Source organism: Monodelphis domestica, chromosome 6 (genome assembly GCF_027887165.1).
Source record: "Monodelphis domestica isolate mMonDom1 chromosome 6, mMonDom1.pri, whole genome shotgun sequence".
NCBI lineage: Eukaryota > Metazoa > Chordata > Mammalia > Didelphimorphia > Didelphidae > Monodelphis > Monodelphis domestica.
This window is the reverse complement of record NC_077232.1, coordinates 172,110,855-172,132,077: the sequence shown is the minus strand read 5'-3', so window position 1 is coordinate 172,132,077 and position 21,223 is coordinate 172,110,855. Positions and strand designations below refer to the sequence as shown.

The 21,223-nt window shown below is 39.8% G+C and overlaps 1 protein-coding gene across 4 annotated transcripts in view; it reads left to right on the top strand.

Annotated features, from left to right (window-relative positions):
* The window catches only part of LOC103097953 (malate synthase-like), a 76,980-nt gene that overhangs the window by 16,814 nt on the left and 38,943 nt on the right, over positions 1 to 21,223 (top strand). For 2 of the 4 annotated variants that reach the window (XM_056802716.1, XM_007496306.3), the window contains exons 2-6: positions 12,878 to 13,006; positions 14,645 to 14,863; positions 16,310 to 16,400; positions 17,046 to 17,122; positions 17,241 to 17,351. In XM_056802716.1, the coding sequence (XP_056658694.1) occupies positions 12,878 to 13,006; positions 14,645 to 14,863; positions 16,310 to 16,400; positions 17,046 to 17,122; positions 17,241 to 17,351 (627 nt within the window). Of the gene's footprint in view, positions 1 to 6,096; positions 6,209 to 12,877; positions 13,007 to 13,055; positions 13,713 to 14,644; positions 14,864 to 16,309; positions 16,401 to 17,045; positions 17,123 to 17,240; positions 17,352 to 21,223 lie in introns of those variants that run through there. The other 2 variants (XM_007496307.3, XM_007496308.3) reach the window with 2 other exon arrangements.

Below are 21,223 nucleotides of genomic sequence, written 5' to 3'. Positions count from 1 at the left end.
TTGATTCTGCTTTAAGGTTTCTTGATTTCTCATTAAATCATTGGTTTCTAGATGGTCAATTCTAATTTATAAAGCCTGGTTTTCCTTTGTCAGCTTTTGGTTCTCCTTTTTCAATTGGCCCATTTCTTCTTCCATCACTTTCATTTCTCTTCCTCATTTCTCTTCCTCACTTTTCCTCTACCTGTTTTGAAGTCTTTTTCGAGCTCTTCCAAAATCTGTGTCCAATCTATATTTTTCTTTTGGACTTTAGATGTGTTTCCTTTGCTTTCACTGTTCCTTTCTGTGTCTTCACCTTGCTCTTTGTCTCCATAAAAAGTCTTTAGAGTTAGGTGCTTTTTGATTGTTTGCTTATTTTCCCTATCTAATTATAGGTAGGCTCTATTTTCTGAGGAGTTGGGGTGCCCTCTTAAACTTCAGTCCTTCCTTGATGTTATTTTCAGCTTATTTTCTGGGTAGTTACTAGTTTACCAGATGTTCTGAGAGCTGAGATCTCTGAGAGTTCCCTTCCCCTGATGATTCAATTAGCCCTTGATATGCTGATAGCTTAAAGAATTTCCTCAGACTTGGGTGTTAGCTTTTGATCTCAGTCTGAATTTGATTAGGTCAGGTCCTGATCAAATTCTAGTCCCAGGCTTAGGCTTGTGTTTTTTGGTCTCAAGGTGTTTTTGATTCAATCAGGCACATCCTTGATTGCCCTGTCCTAGAGCTCCACACTTAGTTTTGGGCAAAAAGATCCTGGGGAGGCTTCCCCTGAGAACTGTGTCCTCACCCCAAATCCAGATTGGGATTCCTGGCTTCGTTCTGGGCCCATGTGAATCAACCCTCTTTGGTCTAGATTGCCTTGGGCTGGGGCTCTGGACTTCTCTACAGGTTTGCAATTTCATGCTGCCCTAGTTACTCCTCCATCTTGACTCCACCCCAGGAACTCCTCCAGAAGAACATAATTCAATAAATCTTGGACCTCTTTTTGCCTGGCAGGATCTCAGGGTCTGACTTAGCTTGGTATTAAGTTCAGAACCTGTGAGAGCAGATGTTTGGGGCAGGGGGTGTATGGTTTGCTCTTGGCTTGTTCTTCACTTGCTGCTCTGCCACCTGCTAGCTCTGCTCCCCTCTTACCTCAGTTCCCCAGATGGTCTCTGCCTACCTTTTGGGTTTTTCTTTTTTTGAAGGTTGTTTCCCTCTGTCTCTGTTGGTTCTTTCACTCCTATGTTTGTTTTGTGGCACTATTTTACTCTTATTGGAGAGGATTTTCATGGTGAAACATGGAGCTGCTGCCCTACTTACTCCTCCATCTTGACTCCATCCCAGGAAGTCCTCCAGAACATAATTCAATAAATCTTTTTTTTTTCTTAAACCCTTACCTTCCATCTTGGAGTCAATACTGTGTATTGGCTCCAAGGCAGAAGAGTGGTAAGGGCAAGGCAATGGGGGTCAAGTGACTTGCCCAGGATCACAGAGCTGGGAAGTGTCTGAGGTCAGATTTGAACCTAGGACCTCCCATCTCTAGGCCTGGTTCTCAATCCACTGAGCTACCCAGCTGCCCCCCATAATTCAATAAATCTTGACCAAAATAGTGATCATCTGATGAAAAGGCATAGGTTAACAAGGAAAACTAAAGCAAAAACACTAACATGATTACTTTATATTTAACAATAGTACAAATATAAAAATCTATGGGATATAGTTAGAGAATTTTTAGTACCAATTTAACATATTAAATAGAAAACAGAATAATTTAATTGAAATCAAGTGTTTTAAAAAATATCTTTAAAATAAATGCTAAAAATTTGCCAGGGGAAAAAAAAGAAAGCTCAAATTACCAAAATGAGAGGAGAATCACAGTAAATAAAAGGAAATGATAAAAATCTAAGCTATTATTATACATGTGATAATGGTAAGATTTGGAAAGAAGGGATAAACATACAAAAATTTTAAAGCCCCAAGAATTTCACATATTCAGCTTTCTTTCACTGCAATAATATTCCATTAAATTCACATGCTGTAACTTGTTTACCCAATTCTAGACTCATTGGAAACATGCTTTATTTCCATCTTTTTACTGTTACAAACAGTTCTATTATGAATTTTAAAAAATATATAGGTCATTTCTTGCTTGTACTTACTTGACTGGATGGGTTTTAAACATAGTATCAGGATTGGTGAACTGAAATAAAAAAGTTTGTAGTTAATAGATTATATACAAATCAAATTTATAATCTATGAGGAACTGATGAAAATTTAAATGACTAATACTGATTCCCTTTAGTCTTTATATCAAGATACAACCAATTATTTCAGTTTAAACTCATGTATTTCATTCCTCAACAAACATGGCCAATGAGTGACTCATAATTTTGTTATTCTATGAGAACAGTTTTTGAAAGAGAAAACAAACTATAATCACTTTAAATTGTTCAAATTCTCTAATAATAAGAAATTAAATAATAAGAAATTAAAACAATTAATTAACAAATTAAAACAACTTTGAAATGATACCTCAATGAAGCTCCTTCACTGTTCAGATCAGGAAATGAAGGCCCAGAGACTTGTCCAACTAGTAAGATTCATATAGATAATAAAAGAGGCAGAGCCAATATTGAAACACAGGTCTCCTGATTCCATGACCAGCCATCTTCTCAGGCCACCAAAAGCTACCTTCCAAAAGCATGGGTTTGAATAAAACAGTACTTCTAGTGCCAATGTGACTGTTCTATTAATTCACAAATTTCCAACTTTTAAGAACTGTTAAGAATTAATCCTTTTGGGGACTGTTTTGTAAGTTTGGATTATGTATTATCTTAAGTAATTAATATATGAAGACTAAAAAAAATTATACTACCTACCTCATAGGATTTTTTTGAGGAATATGCAAAGCATCATAGATATGAACTATTACTATATTTGCATGTTAGTGTCAGTATTACCCCTTTCTTAGGAAGAAACATATGTAACTATCTGTTTCTGACCTTATACAGTAAAATTTTGAACCAAAAGAAAGTCATAAATATGGTGGCACTTATTTGACATTAAAAAATATTAAATCTTTTAGATTCTAGTTGACAGAGGTATTAAAAATTTTAAATCAATGAGAGAAAAAAATTTAACTCCTTACAAAAAATATATCTTATTGTATTCATAACTTACCTTCTGTCCAAAATTTCATCATAAAAATTATAAATGCATAACAATCATGATGCTTTATGAGAAAAATGAATGCTTCCCCATGACATAATAATGATAGCTACCATTTATACATCACTTTGCATTTTTCTTTCAACACTCCTGGGAGGTGGGTAGGACAAGGATTATTTTTCCCATTTCATAGTTCAGAAAATCAATTCCCAAGATGATATAGTTGCTGTCAACACTGGAATGTAAATCTATCTCTTTCTCTACATCCAATGCCAGTTGCTCTTGGTAATAAGGAATCTTTTTGGAAGAACCTTGTGAATATTCACAGTAGTCATCTCAGCACTTTTTTTAAAGGTTTTTATCTTTTGTTTAATGATTTTTAATTTCCATAGGTACTTCATCTTTGAATAAAAATATAAAAATAGTTTTCAGAATTGGACCTTGATTTGTTTCAGATCTGGTTCTAGATGTTAGTATTTTTTAATTATGGAAGTTAATTAACTTACTATAATTCAAAATTTCAAAGTATTCTCTAAAATTTTTTTGATAATCAAATGAAATAGTTCACAAATATTTTGCATTCTGCATGATAAACACATTCTGCATGATAAACAATCTGCCTTCTTTTCAATGATAAGCTGATGGTAGACCAGGAATGAATCAGTACAGTAGCCTTTTCTCCCTCTGATGCCTTAACCAACAGGCCATTCCTCTGTTTATTAACATGCTTCCTGGATCAAGGTCAGCCTTCCCAGCAACACTAACTAAATAGAATCGCTTGCTCAATGGCAGTACCATGCTTCTGTGGTGAAGAAACCTGTAGCTTTAAACCTTGATGTAAAATAAATTTCCAAGATGATTGAAGTTGAGTTCTTTGTTAATTTGGTTAAATTAAATTAAACCTAGAAGAAAAATAAGAAATCATTAACCATTAGTAGTGAAGAAACTCATGCCTACCTTAGAAGCATGAATGGTTCTGGTGGGCCTATGATACCAAGACTGTGCTGTATCCATAAATTTAATTTCAGTTTACTATGTGGATGAGAAAGAGGAAAAAAAATTGTTTGGCTAGGTTTTTATTTATTTTTCTGTCACTTTGTTTTCGCCTGCCTTTCTGTGTTGCTGCTCATCATAGCAAATACTTTGATAACATTTTAGAGTATTGGAAGGGACCTTAGAGATCTAAGTTCAGCTCCCTCATTTAATAGATGAAGTCAGTAAAGCATGGATGGGGACCAAGATCATGCAATTACCTAGTGGCTAAGCTGTGAGTAGAAATAGGATAACCAATTCAAATCTGGCCTCAATCACTTCCTAGCAGAGTGATCTTGGACAAGTCACTTAGCCCCCATTGCCTAGCCCTCACCACTCTTCTCCCTTGGAATCAATACACAGTATTGATTCTAAGATGGAAGTAAGGGTTTTAGAAGAAGAGAGAGAGAGAGAGAGATTTAAAAAAAAAGAAATGGTGTATCTAGACTCCTGGTCCAGTGATCTTCCACCATGGCACAAATTGTTTCTCATTCATAACAATGAATTTGTTATACCAATATCTATGGAAAGAACAGCAACAAAACCAGATCTCTACATATATAGCGCCCACTATTATAATGCCTAAATCTGTTGAGCTGAGGAAATGCATGTGACTCTCCCTTCAGTTCAGGCTTTCTGGGTATGCAGGACTGCACATACTACAAAACTTGATCATATGCTGGTTGTGTTCACTGAACTAGTGTTTTGTTTTGTTTTGTTTTTTGCTTCCTTTATAAGGAATGATTCATAGAATGTTGGTCAGGGAACTATAGATATAGAAAGAGATATTATATAAAGACAAAAGATCCATAAAAATAAATGGATTACACTTGGTATCATAGTTAAAATCCATATGACAAATTTGTTTAACAGGAAATGAAAAATAAAAATAGTACCGCAAAATGCAGTTCTTCAGAGATGGCTGAGCATGCCGCGTGGTTGTCCTATAAAAGCTGCTTTTGATATCTCTTGGGGTCTGTTGCGAGTTCCTTCCATCTGCTGGGGAATGTTGGAGGAGGGATGTCAGTGGACTCCTGTGAGAATTTGTTACTGACTATCAGCAGCTGCCTAACTAGCCACATCTGTATTATGGAGTTGGAGCTGAGTTTTTTGTTGTTGTGTTTAATTGGCTCCAGAGAGGAATTAAAAATAGAGGTCAGGAACCTTCTAAACCTTAAGTATTATGAAGGAAACAAAATAATACTTATGAATGCCGGTAATGGCATGACCAGCTTAGTGCAGAGGAAAGAGGCAGAGAAGGAAAAATGAAATGTGAAGAAAAATCCAATTCCCTTCCACAGGCTTATTAAAGCCAAACCCTGTGCTAAGTGATCAACGGCAAAAACAAAATGAAGGCCCTGTCTTCAGGGAGCTTCCATTGTACTCCAGAGAATAAACCACATGTATCAAAATGTCAATACTAAGCAATTTGTAGGGCACAAAAAGAGAAAAATAAAATTAAGTGAATAAAGGAGAGAAGGAAACACGGCAATTTGTCATTAGTATCCATATTAGGCAGCTCAGTGGGGCAGTGGATATGGATAGAATGCTAAGCTTGGAGTCAGAGTTCAGATGTGGCCTCAAATACTCACTGATTCTGCCTGGACAAGTCATTTAACCCTTCTTAGTCTCAACTTCCTCATCTGTCCAATGGGGTCTAATAAGAGCATTTACCTCCCAGGTTATTATGAGGCTCAGATAAAATATTCATAAAGTACTTTGCAAACCTTTAAGTGGTTTGTTAGTAGTGTAAGGTGGAACTTTGTAATCAAGTCCTTTTATTGATTTATTATTGTTGTTCCAGAAAGGCTTAATAAGGATTACTAGAATTAGAAGAAAACTCTGTAAAAGGATAGAAAAACAAGTAGAGGAACGTATTTGGAAAATTACCAGAAAGTGAAGGTTCAAAGTCTTGACTCAGCACCACTGTTAATCAAACACTGAAAGACAAACTCTAGTGATTTCCTATTCAGATGTTCCTTTCAGACTTGAACACTGTGGTGGTAGCCTGAGTTACACTTTTTGAATTTATTTGGAAATGACTGTGAGTAAAATATGACTTTTGAATTTATTTTCCTTAAGTAAAATGAAACATTATATTAGATATAATTATAGGACAAATGCTTCTATTGAGAAATCATAAGAATCAGTCTTGCCATAACTTTGTTGTTTCATGCTTTCAATTAAATTTCACTAACATTTTTAAAAAATTTAAACATCTTTAGAAATAATTTCAAAACTTTTTTCTTCACATTTGTCTTTATAATTAATCTTCTCTGGTAATGTCCTAATATTTATCATTTTAAATATGCAGTAGATTTATCTACTATTATAATTAAATTACTTTGAAATTTAATTGTGATACCAAAATATGTTATCTGAGGACAATCCCAAAGGACTTATGAAAAAGAATGCTATCCACATTGAGAGAAAGGGTAGAAATACAGAAGAAAAACATGATTTATGGTTTGTTTATATGAGTATAGGATGTGAGGTTTGGGTTTTTAAAAGATTACTCTATTACAAAAATGAATGGAAATATGTTATCCATGCTACAATTTGGTTAATGTGCCTTTGATATGTAGCAGCCCATGCCAGGAACTGATTGACACTGGAATAAATTAATCTGATTTTATGATTCCCGTGTTTAAGAAAAAAGTACGTCATCTTTTGCTCTTTTAAAAATTAAAAAATCACCCTTTAAAATTACACCCATATAAAAAAGACGACTGAGCTGCTAAAAGGTACCAGGTGTTCATTCTGACCTAGTGTCCCCAGTATTACTCCCAGTGCTACTCTCCCTGTGCCCACAGACCTCTCTGACATCTTTAACTGTCTTGGGAGTGAAAAATGACTTACTGTGATTTTGGGAGGGTTGATTTTCCCCCTCAGAATTCAATTTAATGAGCTCTTACAGAGAGTGTTGGGAGAACTTGGCAAAAAATGGTGACTTCACCACGTTAGCTCCATACTGCCACCAATTCCTACTTCTAAGGAGTTCACATTCTAATGAAAGAGACCAAAAGTTGTTTCTGTGAGTATTTGCAAAATAAACATGAAGATCGTGAGTGCTAAGAAAGAAATACCAGTTCGTTTGAGAGAGAGCCTGAGGAGAGGCATCCCAGAGACACTGGTGCTTTTAGTGATTGAATTTTTTAATCTCTTCCCTTCTGCCTTAGTATGATAGAAGTACAGCACAGGCTGGGCACTGGAGGGCCAGGAAGGATTGGAGGCCAGAGCAGAAAGCCGTCCAGTGAGGGCAGAGAGGCGTACCATGAAGGGGAGGAAAGACTGTATTCCAAATGGGGAGCAGGACAAGACTAGGGAAAAAAAGCTTTCTTTTCATGTTCCTTCCCTTCTCCCCATCCTCCTTCTCCCTGTTCCATTCCTGATCATCCCAGGCTAGTTGGCCTGCTCAGGCTCCAGCCTTCTGAGGCAACCTGCTTTCCCTCCCCTCGTGTGAGCACTTGATCGGTTCAACAGAACCTCAACCGTAGACTCCTCGGTAATACTAATAGCCACACCAGGCACCAGATAGTTTGCACCCGGAACATTAGTATGAATCGATTTGACCATTCTGGAAAAATTGGAGACTCTATGAAAATAAAAGTGACTCGATTAGGAATCCCCCTTGAATTACCACGACTGGGCACATGTCCCAGGGATGTAAAAGATAAACAAGGTACCATATTTAGTGAAGGTATCCCAACAACACTTTCTATGGTAGCAAGGAATGGTCAATGGAGTGCTCCATGACTAAGGAATGACTGGACAGATTGGGGTATGTGAATAGAATTTATGAAAGGAGGATGAGAAGAATTCAGAAAAAGATGGGAAGGCTTCTATGAACTGATTCAGAATAAAAGAAGCAGAACCAAGAAAACCTCATACATTCTATGTGATAATGATAACAATATAAATGAAGACTCTAAAATCATGCCAAATGCTATGTGTGGTTAATGAATTGTCTTGGCCAGAGAGGAGAGATGAGGAAATTCACCTCCCTCATTTCACTGTAAAAGTGGTAGGAGGATGCATATAGAATTTTGCAGAGGTTTTGTTTAACAGTTAATGTCTAAAAAAAAATGTTACAAAGGAAAGATCACTAGATGTGGGGAATGGAAGAGAAATAGTCATTCTGGGAATAACTTTGATGTTTAAATAAAAGGCAACAATAAAATGGAGGAGGGCAAATACAGGGAATTCAGAGAATCTTGGGAATATCTGTACAAATTGATAAAAAAAAGGAAATGCCAAGAAAACAAATAACCTCAATGATGTAAAAAAAATTTTTTAATCCATGTATTAATCATCCAGTTCCAGAGGACTAATGATGACACTTATATTTTCTTCTTCTCATTAGAAAACAGAGGCTGTGGATGCAGAATGTTGTATATGCTTCTAAGTATAACTTCAATTCTATCTAGTTCCTTCTGTTATGAGGAAGGGCTCTGTGAGCAAAGAAAGGGAATAGATTATTGGAAGTAACTGAGATGAAAAAAAATATAAAACATTAAAAAATGGTTTGTGTGAGTTTAGTTTATGCAAATATGAACTAGTACTTGTTTACTTTTCCTTTTGTTTGGCAGACCTAGAATTCAGATGGAAAGACTTTATGAGTAGAGTCCTCAAACATTCTAGATTTGAGCCTTATTTCAGGAATAGATCATTATTGCTTTGATGACATTTTAAATAGAACAAACTCAAGAAAGGTCATTTAAAATTCTGTCTTTGGTGGATAGGAAGAATAATTTAGCCTTCTAAGGTGAGAACTAATGGATATTTCTGACTTAACTACAATAGTCACTGTAATTGATTCTTTGGTACAGTGAATAAAATAAGGGGAAATAGACATTGGTTTTTATATAATACAACAGAATTTCCACATTCTTAAAAAAAGAGAGCAGTAATAACATCTTTATGAAATTTTTAAAAATTAACTTTTGCTTAAAAGGAAAGGGTGGCAGCATATTGGCTAACATGACAGCAAAGGAAAGTAATGAATGCTGGAGGGGATATGGCAAAGTGGGGACATTAATTCATTGCTGGTGGAGTTGTGAATTGATCCAGCCATTCTGGAGGGCAATTTGGAACTATGCCCAAAGGGTGATAAAAGACTCTCTGCCCTTTGATCCAGCCATAGCACTGCTGGGTTTGTACCCAAAAGAGATAATAAGGAAAAAGACTTGAACAAGAATATTCATAGCTGTGCTCTTTGTGATGGGAAAAAATTGGAAAATGAGGGGATGCCCTGCAATTGGGGAATGGCTGAACAAATTGTGGCATATGTTGGTGATGGAATACTATTGTGCTCAAAGGAATAATAAAGTGGAGGAATTCCATGGAGACTGGAACAACCTCCAGGAATTGATGCAGTGAGAGGAGAAGAACCAAGAGAACATTGTACAGAGACTAATACATTGTGGCACAATTGAATGTAATGGATTTTTCTAGTAGAAGGAATGCAATGATCCAGGACAATTCTGAGGGAATGAGAAAGAACACTATTCACATCCAGAAGAAAAATTGTGGGAGTAGAAATGCAGAAGAAAAACAACTGCTTGATTACATGTGTTGAAGGGGACATGATTGAGAATGTAGACTCTAAATGATCATCTGAGTGCAAATACCAACAACATAGAAATAGGTTTTGATCAAGGACACATGTAATACCCAGTGGAATTGCCTGTCAGCTATGGGAGGGGTTGGGGAGTGGGGAGGGAAAGAACATGAATCTTATAACAATGGAAGAACATTCTAAATTGACTAAATAAAATTTAAAAATAATAATAATTAAAAAATAAAAGGAAAGGCAGGAAAATGCTTGGAGTTACACTTAACATCTGAAATGTACATTATAATAACATCCACACTTAATATATAATGGGAACAATTATCCTTAGGTCAGGAGTAATTGTCCCACAGTATTTTTTATATTAAATCCACTTTAACATTCAGTGCAGTAGATGTAACACAAATGCCAAGTGTCACTATACAGACATACTTAATTAGTAACCAATCTGACTTAACTGGCAGTCTAAAAAATGCTCCTGATTGTCCTAAGGCCTGGGGCCTTCGAATTCTGGAGACAGGACATAATCCCGTATCTTGTCAAACTTGTGGCCTCTGTCACTGTAGGCCGTCTCCTTTCCCCAATTCTTCCCCACCCTGCCCCTTTCTGGAAGTCCAGGAGAGATGAGTAATAGGGGTGAAAGCCGGTTTCCAGGTTTTCTCGGCTCTGTCTCCAGCCAGAGGCCCACTCTCTCCTACCTCCCACTCGCCCCTAGCCATCCAGGACTGGTCAAGCGTTACCTGGGGCATCCAAGTCAGAGGCAGGGGCCTCCGCAAGGAGCCCGAGCCTATGGCCAAGGCCCTAAGAGGAGCCCCAGGCACACAGTCAGCCCCCCCCCACCCCCCCCCCCCCCCCGTCCCCTGCTGTGCTATGTGGACGGTTCTGGCTAAGGAGCAGCAATGAGAGTGTCCTCAGAGTTCTCCTGGGGAGCGGGGCGCTGCTTCTAACCCTTGAACAGCCGGCTCAACCGAAGGTGGCATCCCCGCCCTTGCATGAAGGCTACCTCTAAACATTGGGAAAAGACCCAAGTCAAGCCTGGCCCGAAGAGAGAAAAGAAAACATGGGGAGAATTGGGGGAGGGAGAGGTTGGTGTGGATGATGAGGGGGGGAAGGGAAGCCTAGATATCGAACATTGCCTTTATTTTTTTAATTTTCATTATTTTTTTAAACATTATTTGGTCATTTCCAAACATCATTCATTGGAAACAAAGATCATTTTCTTTTCCTCCCTCCCTCCCACCACCTCTCCCATAGCCGAGGCGCGATTCCACTGGGTATCACATGAACATTGCCTTTAAACAACAGAAGATTTTTCTTTTTGAGGTATTGATTGGTTTTACTAAATTTTTTCTTCACCCTTAAAAATCACATTCTAAGAAAGGACTCTGAGAAAAGGGAAGGGATTCCAAGTGAAATGTAAATAATGTAACCTATTTTTAAAGCAAAAAAGTATCAATGGTCCCCAATTCACACTAAAGGGGGAAAAACCTTACCCAAGAAGACTGAGAAACAGGAATCCCACCTTGGCCTGGACTGGTTAAACAAGGCAAGAAAGAACTTGCATCCAGCCCATATTCTTTCTCTTCTAATGAAGTTTTAGATCACAAAACTCATCCAACCTCTTTGTTATATCAACATTGGCCTACTTGCTATGCCTCACCTGTGATTCTCCCATCTCCTATCCTTGCTGGCCCTGATGTCTGCATGCTAGAACTCCTGACTGCTACCTCTTAGTTTCTCTGGCTTCCTTCAAGACTCGGCTCAAATCCCTCCTTTGCTAGTAGTGCCTTCCTCTCTGAAATCAATACTGTGTATTGGTTCTAAGACAGAAGAGCAGTAAGGGCTAGGCAGTGGGAGTTAAGTGACTTGCCCAGGGTCACATAGCTAAGCAGTGTCTGAAGACAAATTTTAATCCAGGACCTGGACCTGGCTTAAAAAGCTGCCTTCAACACCATTGACTTAATTTTTTTTCCTTCTATTTCTCATCTTTCCCTTATTCCTCAAAAAAAAAAAATCTTCTTCTAGCAAATATTAATACTACAAAAATTTCCATATTGGCCACATCTATCGTCTCAATGCCATTGATTCTTTTAAAAAATAATAATTTGTTGGCCTTTAAAAAATAATTTTTTCCCATTATCTCTCCTCTTCCCAGAAAGCCATCTAATATAACAAATAGGCAAAAGCAGAAATAATCAAACTATAATAGTCCAACCACAGATCTCAGTCACCTTCTCCCACCAAAGGGCACAGTATGGGATGTAGGGTTAGAGGGTGGGCACATATGTAAACCAAATGAGGTAAGGAGGCCCCTGCACCTGGAGCAATTCATGGGTTTGGACTATAGACCGTGTGTGTGTCCCTCTCTGTCTTTCTCATTATCTGTCTGTCTATCTGTATCTGTCTGTCTATCTCTATCTCTCTGGCTCTCTGGCTCTGTCTGTCTCTCTGTCTCCACCCCCCCCACCCCCCTGTCAAACTCTTCCCTTCTGCTTATTATGAATTCTAAGGCAGAAGAGCAGTAAAGGCTAGGCAATTGAGGTTAAGTGACTTGCCCAGGGTAAGGCCACTAGGAAATGTCTGAGGCCATATTTGAAACCAGGACTTCCTGTCTCTAGGCCTACATTCCATCCACTGTGCCACCTAGCTGCCCCTGGCCCTGGTCTCCTATATCCTATGTCACCCAATGTCTGTGTCCACATTTCATCAATATATACTCATTGAATCTGGCCTCAAATACTTCCTAGCGGTGTGACCCTGGGCAAGTCACTTAACCCCAGATGCCCAGGCCTTACTGCTCTTCTGCCTTAGAACCATACTTAGTATCCATTCTAAGGCAGAAGGTAGGGGCTTAACATAAATAAATGAAGGGGTAATCAATAAATGTGAGCGCTTCCAATTCCATACCAAGCACTGCATGAGATTTAACTACGGAGTTGCGTCCAAACATCAAACATCGTGGGAGAAGAGGACGGGATGTGACCCATGACTTTTTTAAAAATTAAAATGCATGATTTCTGCTCCAGGAGGGTTGGAGGAGAGATCTGGAGTCTGGCTTCTGTGCCGGCTGTGATTCCCTTCTCGTTCTGGATTTGTCTCCTGAATGGGCCCCGTGCCACTGGCTGATGTTCTGTGTTTCAGACGGTGGCAGCTGTGGACCTGGCCCTCCCTCCCCCCGGTCTGGAACGCGAGTATGCCGCCCTGCTGACCCAGGATGCCGTGCGCTTCCTAGCTGAGCTCATCTCCACGTTTGATCTGGACGTGGATAAGGTTGTTTGGCGGGGTTGAACGTGGCTTTGAGGAGTGGGTTATAAAAGGCGGATGGGAGAGCCTGCACAAGCCCGGCGTTCTGGTCGTGTTGGCAGCAGGAATGAGCTGCGCTGCGTTTGGAGTTGGAGGCTGGCAGCCGCCGTACATTCCGCGAAGCCATAAGCAGTTTCGCAGCCCCCCGCTTCCGGGCCAACAAGTGACTCAGGCGTAATGAAGGCTTTTCTCAGACAAGGGTCTCTCCCAGCCTGTAAGAGGCCCGTGCTGGGAGTGGGAGGAGTGGTCAGCCATCCCCTGAGCTGTTAAACAGCCTCGTTTGCCAGAGCCAGTGTCTGGGGTAAAGTCCAACGAAGCGCAGGGTTCTCTGCTGACGGGACCTTATTCTAGGACTGCTCTTCCTGGATGGCCTTTTGCTGATGGCATTGACCCCTCCAAACATTACAAAACACCTGGGGAAGGACCCAGCAAGATGGAAAAACAACGCACACACACACATGCCTGTTGCCTACACTGTGCTATGAAACCGGGCAGCCCGCACTCGTCTGCTTAGTCTGGGGGAGGCCTTTCTTGTCCAGGTGCTCCAAAGGGCGGCAAAGGAAGCCCCTGTTCCATTTTGGAAATCAGTGTCTTTAGGGATCGCATGTTTACTGTCGTGTCAGTCTTTGTGAGAAACGTAGGAGCAGTGTCAAAAAGATGTCCTTATCATGAGGTGGGGATCTTGTAACTTTATATGATTTTATAATCATCTCTAATGAGAAATTGTGAACATTACTTTGAAGATTAAAATACGGAACATGCCCTTTGAGTCAGCTTCTTCATCTAGAAAATCAGGAGAGGAGACTAGATAACTTACCTTCCACTTCTGAATCTATGAGCCCCCCTATTTTTCAATGTAACTTTTTTTTTTCAGTTAGCAAAGTCTTGTCGTTTAGGCATTTGAAACAAATCTTTCTAGGCTTTAGAAAAATGTTTGGTTATATATATATTTTTTTCATTTTCAAAGGGATTTCCACAAATTTAGGTTTGATGTAGAAAAAGGGAACATTTTAAATGTGTGTATCCTTAATTCAAAGTTGAAACTTTTTCCCCCAAATAAATTTAATAAGTACATTAATATCCAAGTGACAGATGATTTTTTTTCAAAATGATTTCCCTTTGTATTAAGAAAGAAGTAAAAGTTTGTTTATTTCATTTTTTCTGATATCAGGAAAACTGGCAATGGGAAATATGCAAAAAATAACACCATTTAAAAACCTTTTTTTTTTAGCATTCCTTCCAAATAATTTTTTAAAGTCCAAATTCTACCTCTTAGAGCAAAAGAAGAGCCATTCTCTTCAAAACAAAAAATTCTTTCATTGCCTTTGCAATAAGATCTGGGTGGAGGTTGGAGAGGGGGGCAGAAGAGGGAGGAATAGACCAAGATGGAATTTTTAGGATAAAAGCTACAGTTTGAGATTCACCGACTACCCTCTACTGAAATTTAAGAGCCAGCCAGGTTAGAACTGTGACCTGAGGTAAGTATTTATAAATGGAATGCTTTTTTCCTCTACTTCTCTTGGTTTAAAAAAAAAAAACAAATACTAGTACAAGTAACATTTTAAAGTATTTGAAAATGATTAAAAAGATATTTCTGTTGGGCAGATCCTGCAACAACGAATTGCTCGGAAAGTTCAGTTGGACCTAACCAATGGCCTTCCAGACTTCTCTCCTCATACTGCTCACATTCGCAAGGACAAAACCTGGAAAGTGTTGCCGGTTCCCAGGAGACTGCAAAACCGGCAGGTGGATATTGGTGACACGGCCCCCTGCCAAACGGAGCGATTCCTCAGGGCCTTGGGCTCCACGGCTCAGGGCATCCAGGTACAGCGGGATGCTGTGGGAGTATCGCCTTCTAGATGCAGCCAGAGCTTAGGTCTGTGTTCCCCGGCAGATTGTCTCACCATCCTCGTGGTAGTAGGAAATTGCTGACCGGAATCACAGGGATGTGTTTTAGAACAGTCCAGTATAGGTTTGTTAAACATTTGAATCAATTACAAATATTTGGTCTGGAGGGGTCGGACGTCTCTCTGCTGACCTTGTTGGTGTGGAGCCCTCTCATCATCCAGTTTGTTTGTTTTTTAATTTAAAAGAGGTCTTTTCTACAGCTGGAGATCTTTCTGGCTTGTTACCAGATCACTCTAGCCAGAGCAGTCAGTTTCTTACTAATTAAAATGATGTAGAGGGGTAGCTGGGTAGCTCAGTGGATTAAGAGTTAGGCCCAGAGATGGGAGGTTCTGGGTTCAAATCTAGCCTCAGACACTTTCTAGCTGTGTGACCCTGGGCAAGTCACTTAACCCTCATTGCCTAGCCCTTACCACTCTTCTGCCTTAGAACCAATACCCCATATTAATTCTTAGATGAAAGGTAAGGGTTTTTAATAAAAATAAATAAAATAAGTAAAACGATGTAGTCCTTCGAGGGAACCCATTCACCAGGGAGAGACGGACAGTTCTATGTCCTACCAAAAGCGAAAATACTTCAATATAAATCTGTATCCGACAAGTTGATTAGAATGAATCCATTTTCCAGATTCTGATTACTCCTGGGTGTATAATTGGAAATCTGTTACCTAAAAACTGCATTTCCCAGGAGCCCACTGACTTCCTTTCATTATGTGGTGACCTAGATAGGGAGACATATTGGGTGGGGTTCCTGGTCTCCAGCTCTTTGCTTCCTGTTGCAACTGTGGGGGAGTGGGTTTTGAACAGGTAGATTAGCCATGGGCAGGTGGTTTTATGTTGCTACCTTTTTTATTCCTTTACTTCTAATGATCATTAATAAATCTCTTGAAATATAAATTTGAAATTACTATATATTAATTTTAATTTTTACATGGGTGAATGGATCAATTCCAGGACCAGAACTGGTGATGGTTCCACCAAAGGATGGTCATATCTTAAGACCTAACTAGAGTCAACAAGCGTATTCACAACAGCAATAATTAATAATAAAGATAATATTAGCTAACACACACACATATGTATAGTGATTACTATGTGCCAGGCACTGTGCTAAAAACTTTATAATTTTTAATCTCATTTGATCCTCCCAACTGCCCTGGGAGGTAGGTGCTATGAGTTTCCCTGTCTTTATAGTTGAGGAAATTAAGGCAAAAAGTGATTAAATAACGAGCCACCCAGGATCTCACAGCTAGCAAGTGTCTGAAGCCGAATTTGAATTTGTCTTCTTGATTCTAGTCTTAGAACTCTGTATCACCCGGCTGTTTTCTATAAACCATGGGAAAATAATTTTTTTTTTAACCATCAGGTTGATTTTGATGATGGCAATTGTCCAACTTTCTTTAATCAAATTAAGGGTATCTATAACATCTTCCAAGCGGTTCACCATAAATTTCCAGGTGAGATCAAACTTAGTAATTACATTTTAGGCATATATTCCAAGCACTGGCTAAGGATTGTGAGAAGGCAAAAAAAAAAAACAACCCAGACTATGTGGTCTCTGTCCTTAGAGACTTCTGGTCAAGGGAGAGATCAGATTTATCCATTTGAGAAGTGAAATGATTCAAGAGTTAAGTATTAACCAAATAGCCAGCATAAGCACTATATGATCAAAGGAAGTATGCCTTGGGTCTGTAGGCTTGAAAACCCACTGCTCTGGGGGTTGGAGTGGTCAAGAAAATATCTGCTGAAGTGGGACTTGAGCTGAGACGGGAAATACAGAGGAGGAGGATTTGATTAGGGTGAGTGGAGATGGGACAGACACCGAACAGGGGAAAATGAGGCACCTTAGAGTGGTGACAGATAGGATCACAGGGCTAGGGGGTCTGCCAGTAGACCCAGCCTGGCTGAAACTTTGTCTAGGACTAGGATATCAAGTCAGAGGGCAGACAGGTTAAATTACATGAGGTCTTCTGGGACACCAACTAAAGCATTCAAATTGGCAGTTTTCAAGATTTGGGGCTCTAGTACTCCCTGCTCTATTTCAGGATATATCTATGATAATTTACCTTACTTTGGATTGTCTTCTTTTTTTTCCATTTTAGGGGTCCCACCCATAAACGAAGCGCCTGTTCTAATGCTTAGACCAAGAGCCTGGAACATGGTGGAGCACAATATGATGGTAGCAATACTTTTGTTGTACAACTGTAATGATGTGTTTTGTGTAAGGCAAATAAGGCATTTTTATTTATTCATTACTTGCCTGCTTCTCAGAATTGGGGTTCTTGCTTTTTTTATAGGTGAATGGAAAGCAGGTTCCTGGACCCCTCTTTGATTATGGTCTGCTGATGTTCCACTTAGGGAAGATCTTGTATGAGAATGAAAGTGGCCCCTTCTTTTATCTTTCAAAGGTAATCTTTACCACATAAATGGCTCCTCTTAACCACTCAATCAAAGTAACCCAGAAATTCTCAATTGAGAGGCATTGGAAAAGAACTGAAACACTTTTTTATTTTTTCAAACTCTTCTGTCTGAGAATCTATAGTTAGTATCAGTTCCAAGGCAGAAGAGCAGTAAAGACTAGGCAACAGGGGTGAGGATTTGCCCAGGGTCACACTGCTAGGAAGTGTCTGAGGCCACACTGGAACCCAGGACCTCCTGACCCTGGGCCTACTGCTTTATCCACTGCTTAGGTCCCTAGCTTCCACAGATCTTATTAGGATGTTTGAAAAAGAGTCTGCAATTCAAGAAGACATGAGCCCTGCTTATTGGATTGCAGAGCTTCTGCCTACCCAGAGGCCAAGCCCAGAGCCCCCTTTCATTGCTCTGCTTATACTGACTAGAGTGCCTCCCCCATGGAGCAATGGCCTTGCTGGTCGTTTCCAACCCCTCCTGATGAAGCACTTCCTCTGGGCCAGACACTGTGCTTTGTTGCTAGTAACACTGAGACAGATGTGAAGTAGCTCCTGGTCTCAGCAAGCATCATGTAAGCACCTGCTGTCTGCCGTGCCTGGCCTCCCCTCCTCCTCCTCATGATGACATCCTCTCCTTTTCTCCCTCTCCCGGGGCTCTAGTCTGGGCAGGGAGGTAGGAAAAGTTGTGGAGGCACAATAGAGAAGCCTTGGCTACTAACAGAGAGAGTGAGGGGGAGATAGCATCAGGAAACCAGAAGGCTTGGAAGGACATCAGTGGGGAGGCACAGTTAGACTTGAGAAAGCTCTGGAGCTCCCTATGAGTCAGCAGTGTGATATGGCAGCCATAGAAAGCAAAGATGGTCTTGTACGGCACGGATAGGGGGAGCTCCCAGGAAGAAGGAGGTACCCTGTCTTGCCCACACCATGCTTGAAATACTGGGTTCTGTTCTAGGCAGCACTGTTTAAGAAGGCCCCTGATTCAGCTGGAGAATATCCAGATGGGGAAAGAGCAAGAGCTAATGGTGGTGGTGATCCTATGGCACAAAGATGGCACATGGAGCACTCTCTGTGGGCATGTGACCACACCCACCCCTCAAGATGGTTACTAGAAAGGCAGAGGGACTCGGGAGAAGCTGCACCCCTCCCCTTTTCCATCATGCCTGACAACATTGTTTCACATCACCTATCCCTCTGTCTAGCTGCCCAATGGGAGTGCTTTCTCTCTCCCCTCTGTGAGATAAAGGCACACCCAACATTCAGGGGGGGAGGGGCACAGCACTCCATCTCTAAAAGGTTCACCATCACTGTCATAGGAGAGCAGGGGAAGGAATTGAGAATGTTTACCACAGAGACAACTCGGGGGATAGCAGAATTGACTACCTATTGGGCAGGCCGTTGTGTGGAAGAGGGACTAGGAGTGGTATGGGAGTGTAACAAAGAAGCCCATTTAGAGTTCATGTGAATAGAAATTTGCTAACCATCAAACTGGTTTAAAGAGAAAATGGGCCACCCTGAAGGTTTTAGGTATCTCCTTGTTGGGGTGTGCAAGCCCACGCCAGTTGTACACCTATCATATATATATATACATAATAAATGGATCCCGTTCAGGGATGGGCTGGACTAGATGTTCAGCTGCTAAAAGTTTGTTATTGTGAGCCAATGGAGATAGCAACATCTAAAACAAAAATAGAGGCGTTTGGGGGAGGTATCAGTTTAGGAGGGAAAATAAGTTTTTCTTGGAATTGTTAAGCTTGAGATTGTTATGGAGCCATCCAAAGGGAGATTTTCCACAGGCAATTGGCAGTGTGGAACTAGAGCCTAGGAGAGAGACCAGGTTTCCTCTGTCTACCCAGGAGTCTTCCTGAAGAATGACCTAGGGAATTGACAAGATCGGTAAGAATGAGGGTGCAAGAAAGAAAACCAAGCCCAGAATAGGTTCTTTCAGTGTTTTAACAATGTTAAAATTCATGAAAACACAAAATAAATACCCACAAAATATAACAGCATTGTAAAGGGTCATAATTTTGAAGTGTCCCTCATTGCATGTTGCCTCTACCACAGAGAATACCTTTTGTTGCACCCTAGACAAGTACCTACCTTGCCTAACTTTAATCCCAGTTCTGCTAGAAGGAAATCAAGCAGCAAGCTATATACTAACATTAATAATTATTATTACATAACAATAATTATTAATACAGTGGCCCCTCCCTATTGTAGGAGTTATGTTCCGGAGACCCCCATGATAGGTGAATCCGAAGTAGTGGCATTATATTGATTTTATTATTTATATCTATTTTAAGACTTTATAAACCCTTCCTACTCTCCTATAAACCTTTTCCACACTCTTATTAACCTATAGTCACTGAGCCAATCAGCGCCCAGGATATAGAACACGGCTCTGTTGTTGGTCGGCTTTCATTCCATCCGCTAATCATGGTGGCAATATGTGTAACTCCCTGATACAGAATTATATATATATATATATATATATATATATATGTGTGTGTGTGTGTGTGTGTGTGTGTGTGTGTGTGTGTATGTGTGTATATATATATATATATATTTAGAAACCCATTATACAGTGATATTATGATAAGTGTGACAAAGAAATCACTTTAAAAGACTGATATATATTAATTTAAGGTCGCCAAGGAATTCAGCTATGTAATTCCTAAATGAAACTCAAGTCAGCAGTCAACAGAGAGAGAGAGAGAGAGAGAGAGAGAGAGAGAGAGAGAGAGAGAGAGAGAAAGAAAGGGGAGAGAAGGGAATAGGGCTTAAATACCCCCTCTGTTTAGGCTGGGCCAAAAGGCCCAAGCCCTTAGAGGCAAAGAAAAGAGATCAGTCCCTATCACTCACGTGACCAAAATGGAGAAACAGTCTCAGGGGCCTCCACCTTCAGCTTCCTTCAGAGCCAGCTTCTCAGAGCACAACCTCTCAGAGCAAAACCTCTCCAACCCACCCCCTCAGTCCTCAGACCCCGCTATCTTTAAGGAAACCATCCAAGTTCCCTCCCCTCAGTTCTCACATCTACCAATCACTGTCCATGTCTTCCCTGTGCCCTTGGTGGCTCTAGCTTAACCCAGGACCGCCCAGAGGTCTGTGGCTTTGCACATGTCTGTTGAAGGTCATATTCTCAAATAATTAAATCTTGATCCTTTGCTGCAGCCCTTCCTAAATCCTGTTACCCTGAGCAGGGTGGAGATTGGAAGTTCCAAGACCTGGTTCTGTCATTCCAAGTATCTCTTTTGTATCGATTCTAAAATCAATCATGACTCAAAGAACTTCCTATTCTATGCTTAAGCATAGGTCAAAGCCCTTTCCATTGTTCAGCAAAAGGTTTCTGTCCTAAAGAAATCTTAAGTAAGGAGGAGAAGGACCCTCCCATGCCAATGGGGTTCACATTCCAATAGACTATCAGTAGGAAATTTTTCAAGTATGAAATTTCCCAATGGTGAAATTTCCAACATTTATAAGTCTAAGAAATTTTAAGGTTTACATAAGTGAACCATGATACAGAGAGGGAAAATTGTATATCATATGTAACTATTAATTGTCAATACATACTAATACTTATATAATAGTAATAATTATTACTATATCACATGGAACACTAATAATCATACATACTAATATTTATATAACATTAATAATTATTGTGTAACAACATTAATAATACATGAAAATACTTCTATAATACTGATAATTAATATATTATATTAACAATTATTAAGGCATGTGGATCAGTGATTTTATCAGCATGAGGAACTCCAGATGTGAGACCTCCCTCCAGTAAAGCATTTTATAACATTTATGACTCAGATACGTAATAGTTTCTTGAGAGTTTCTTGAGGCACATAGAGATTACG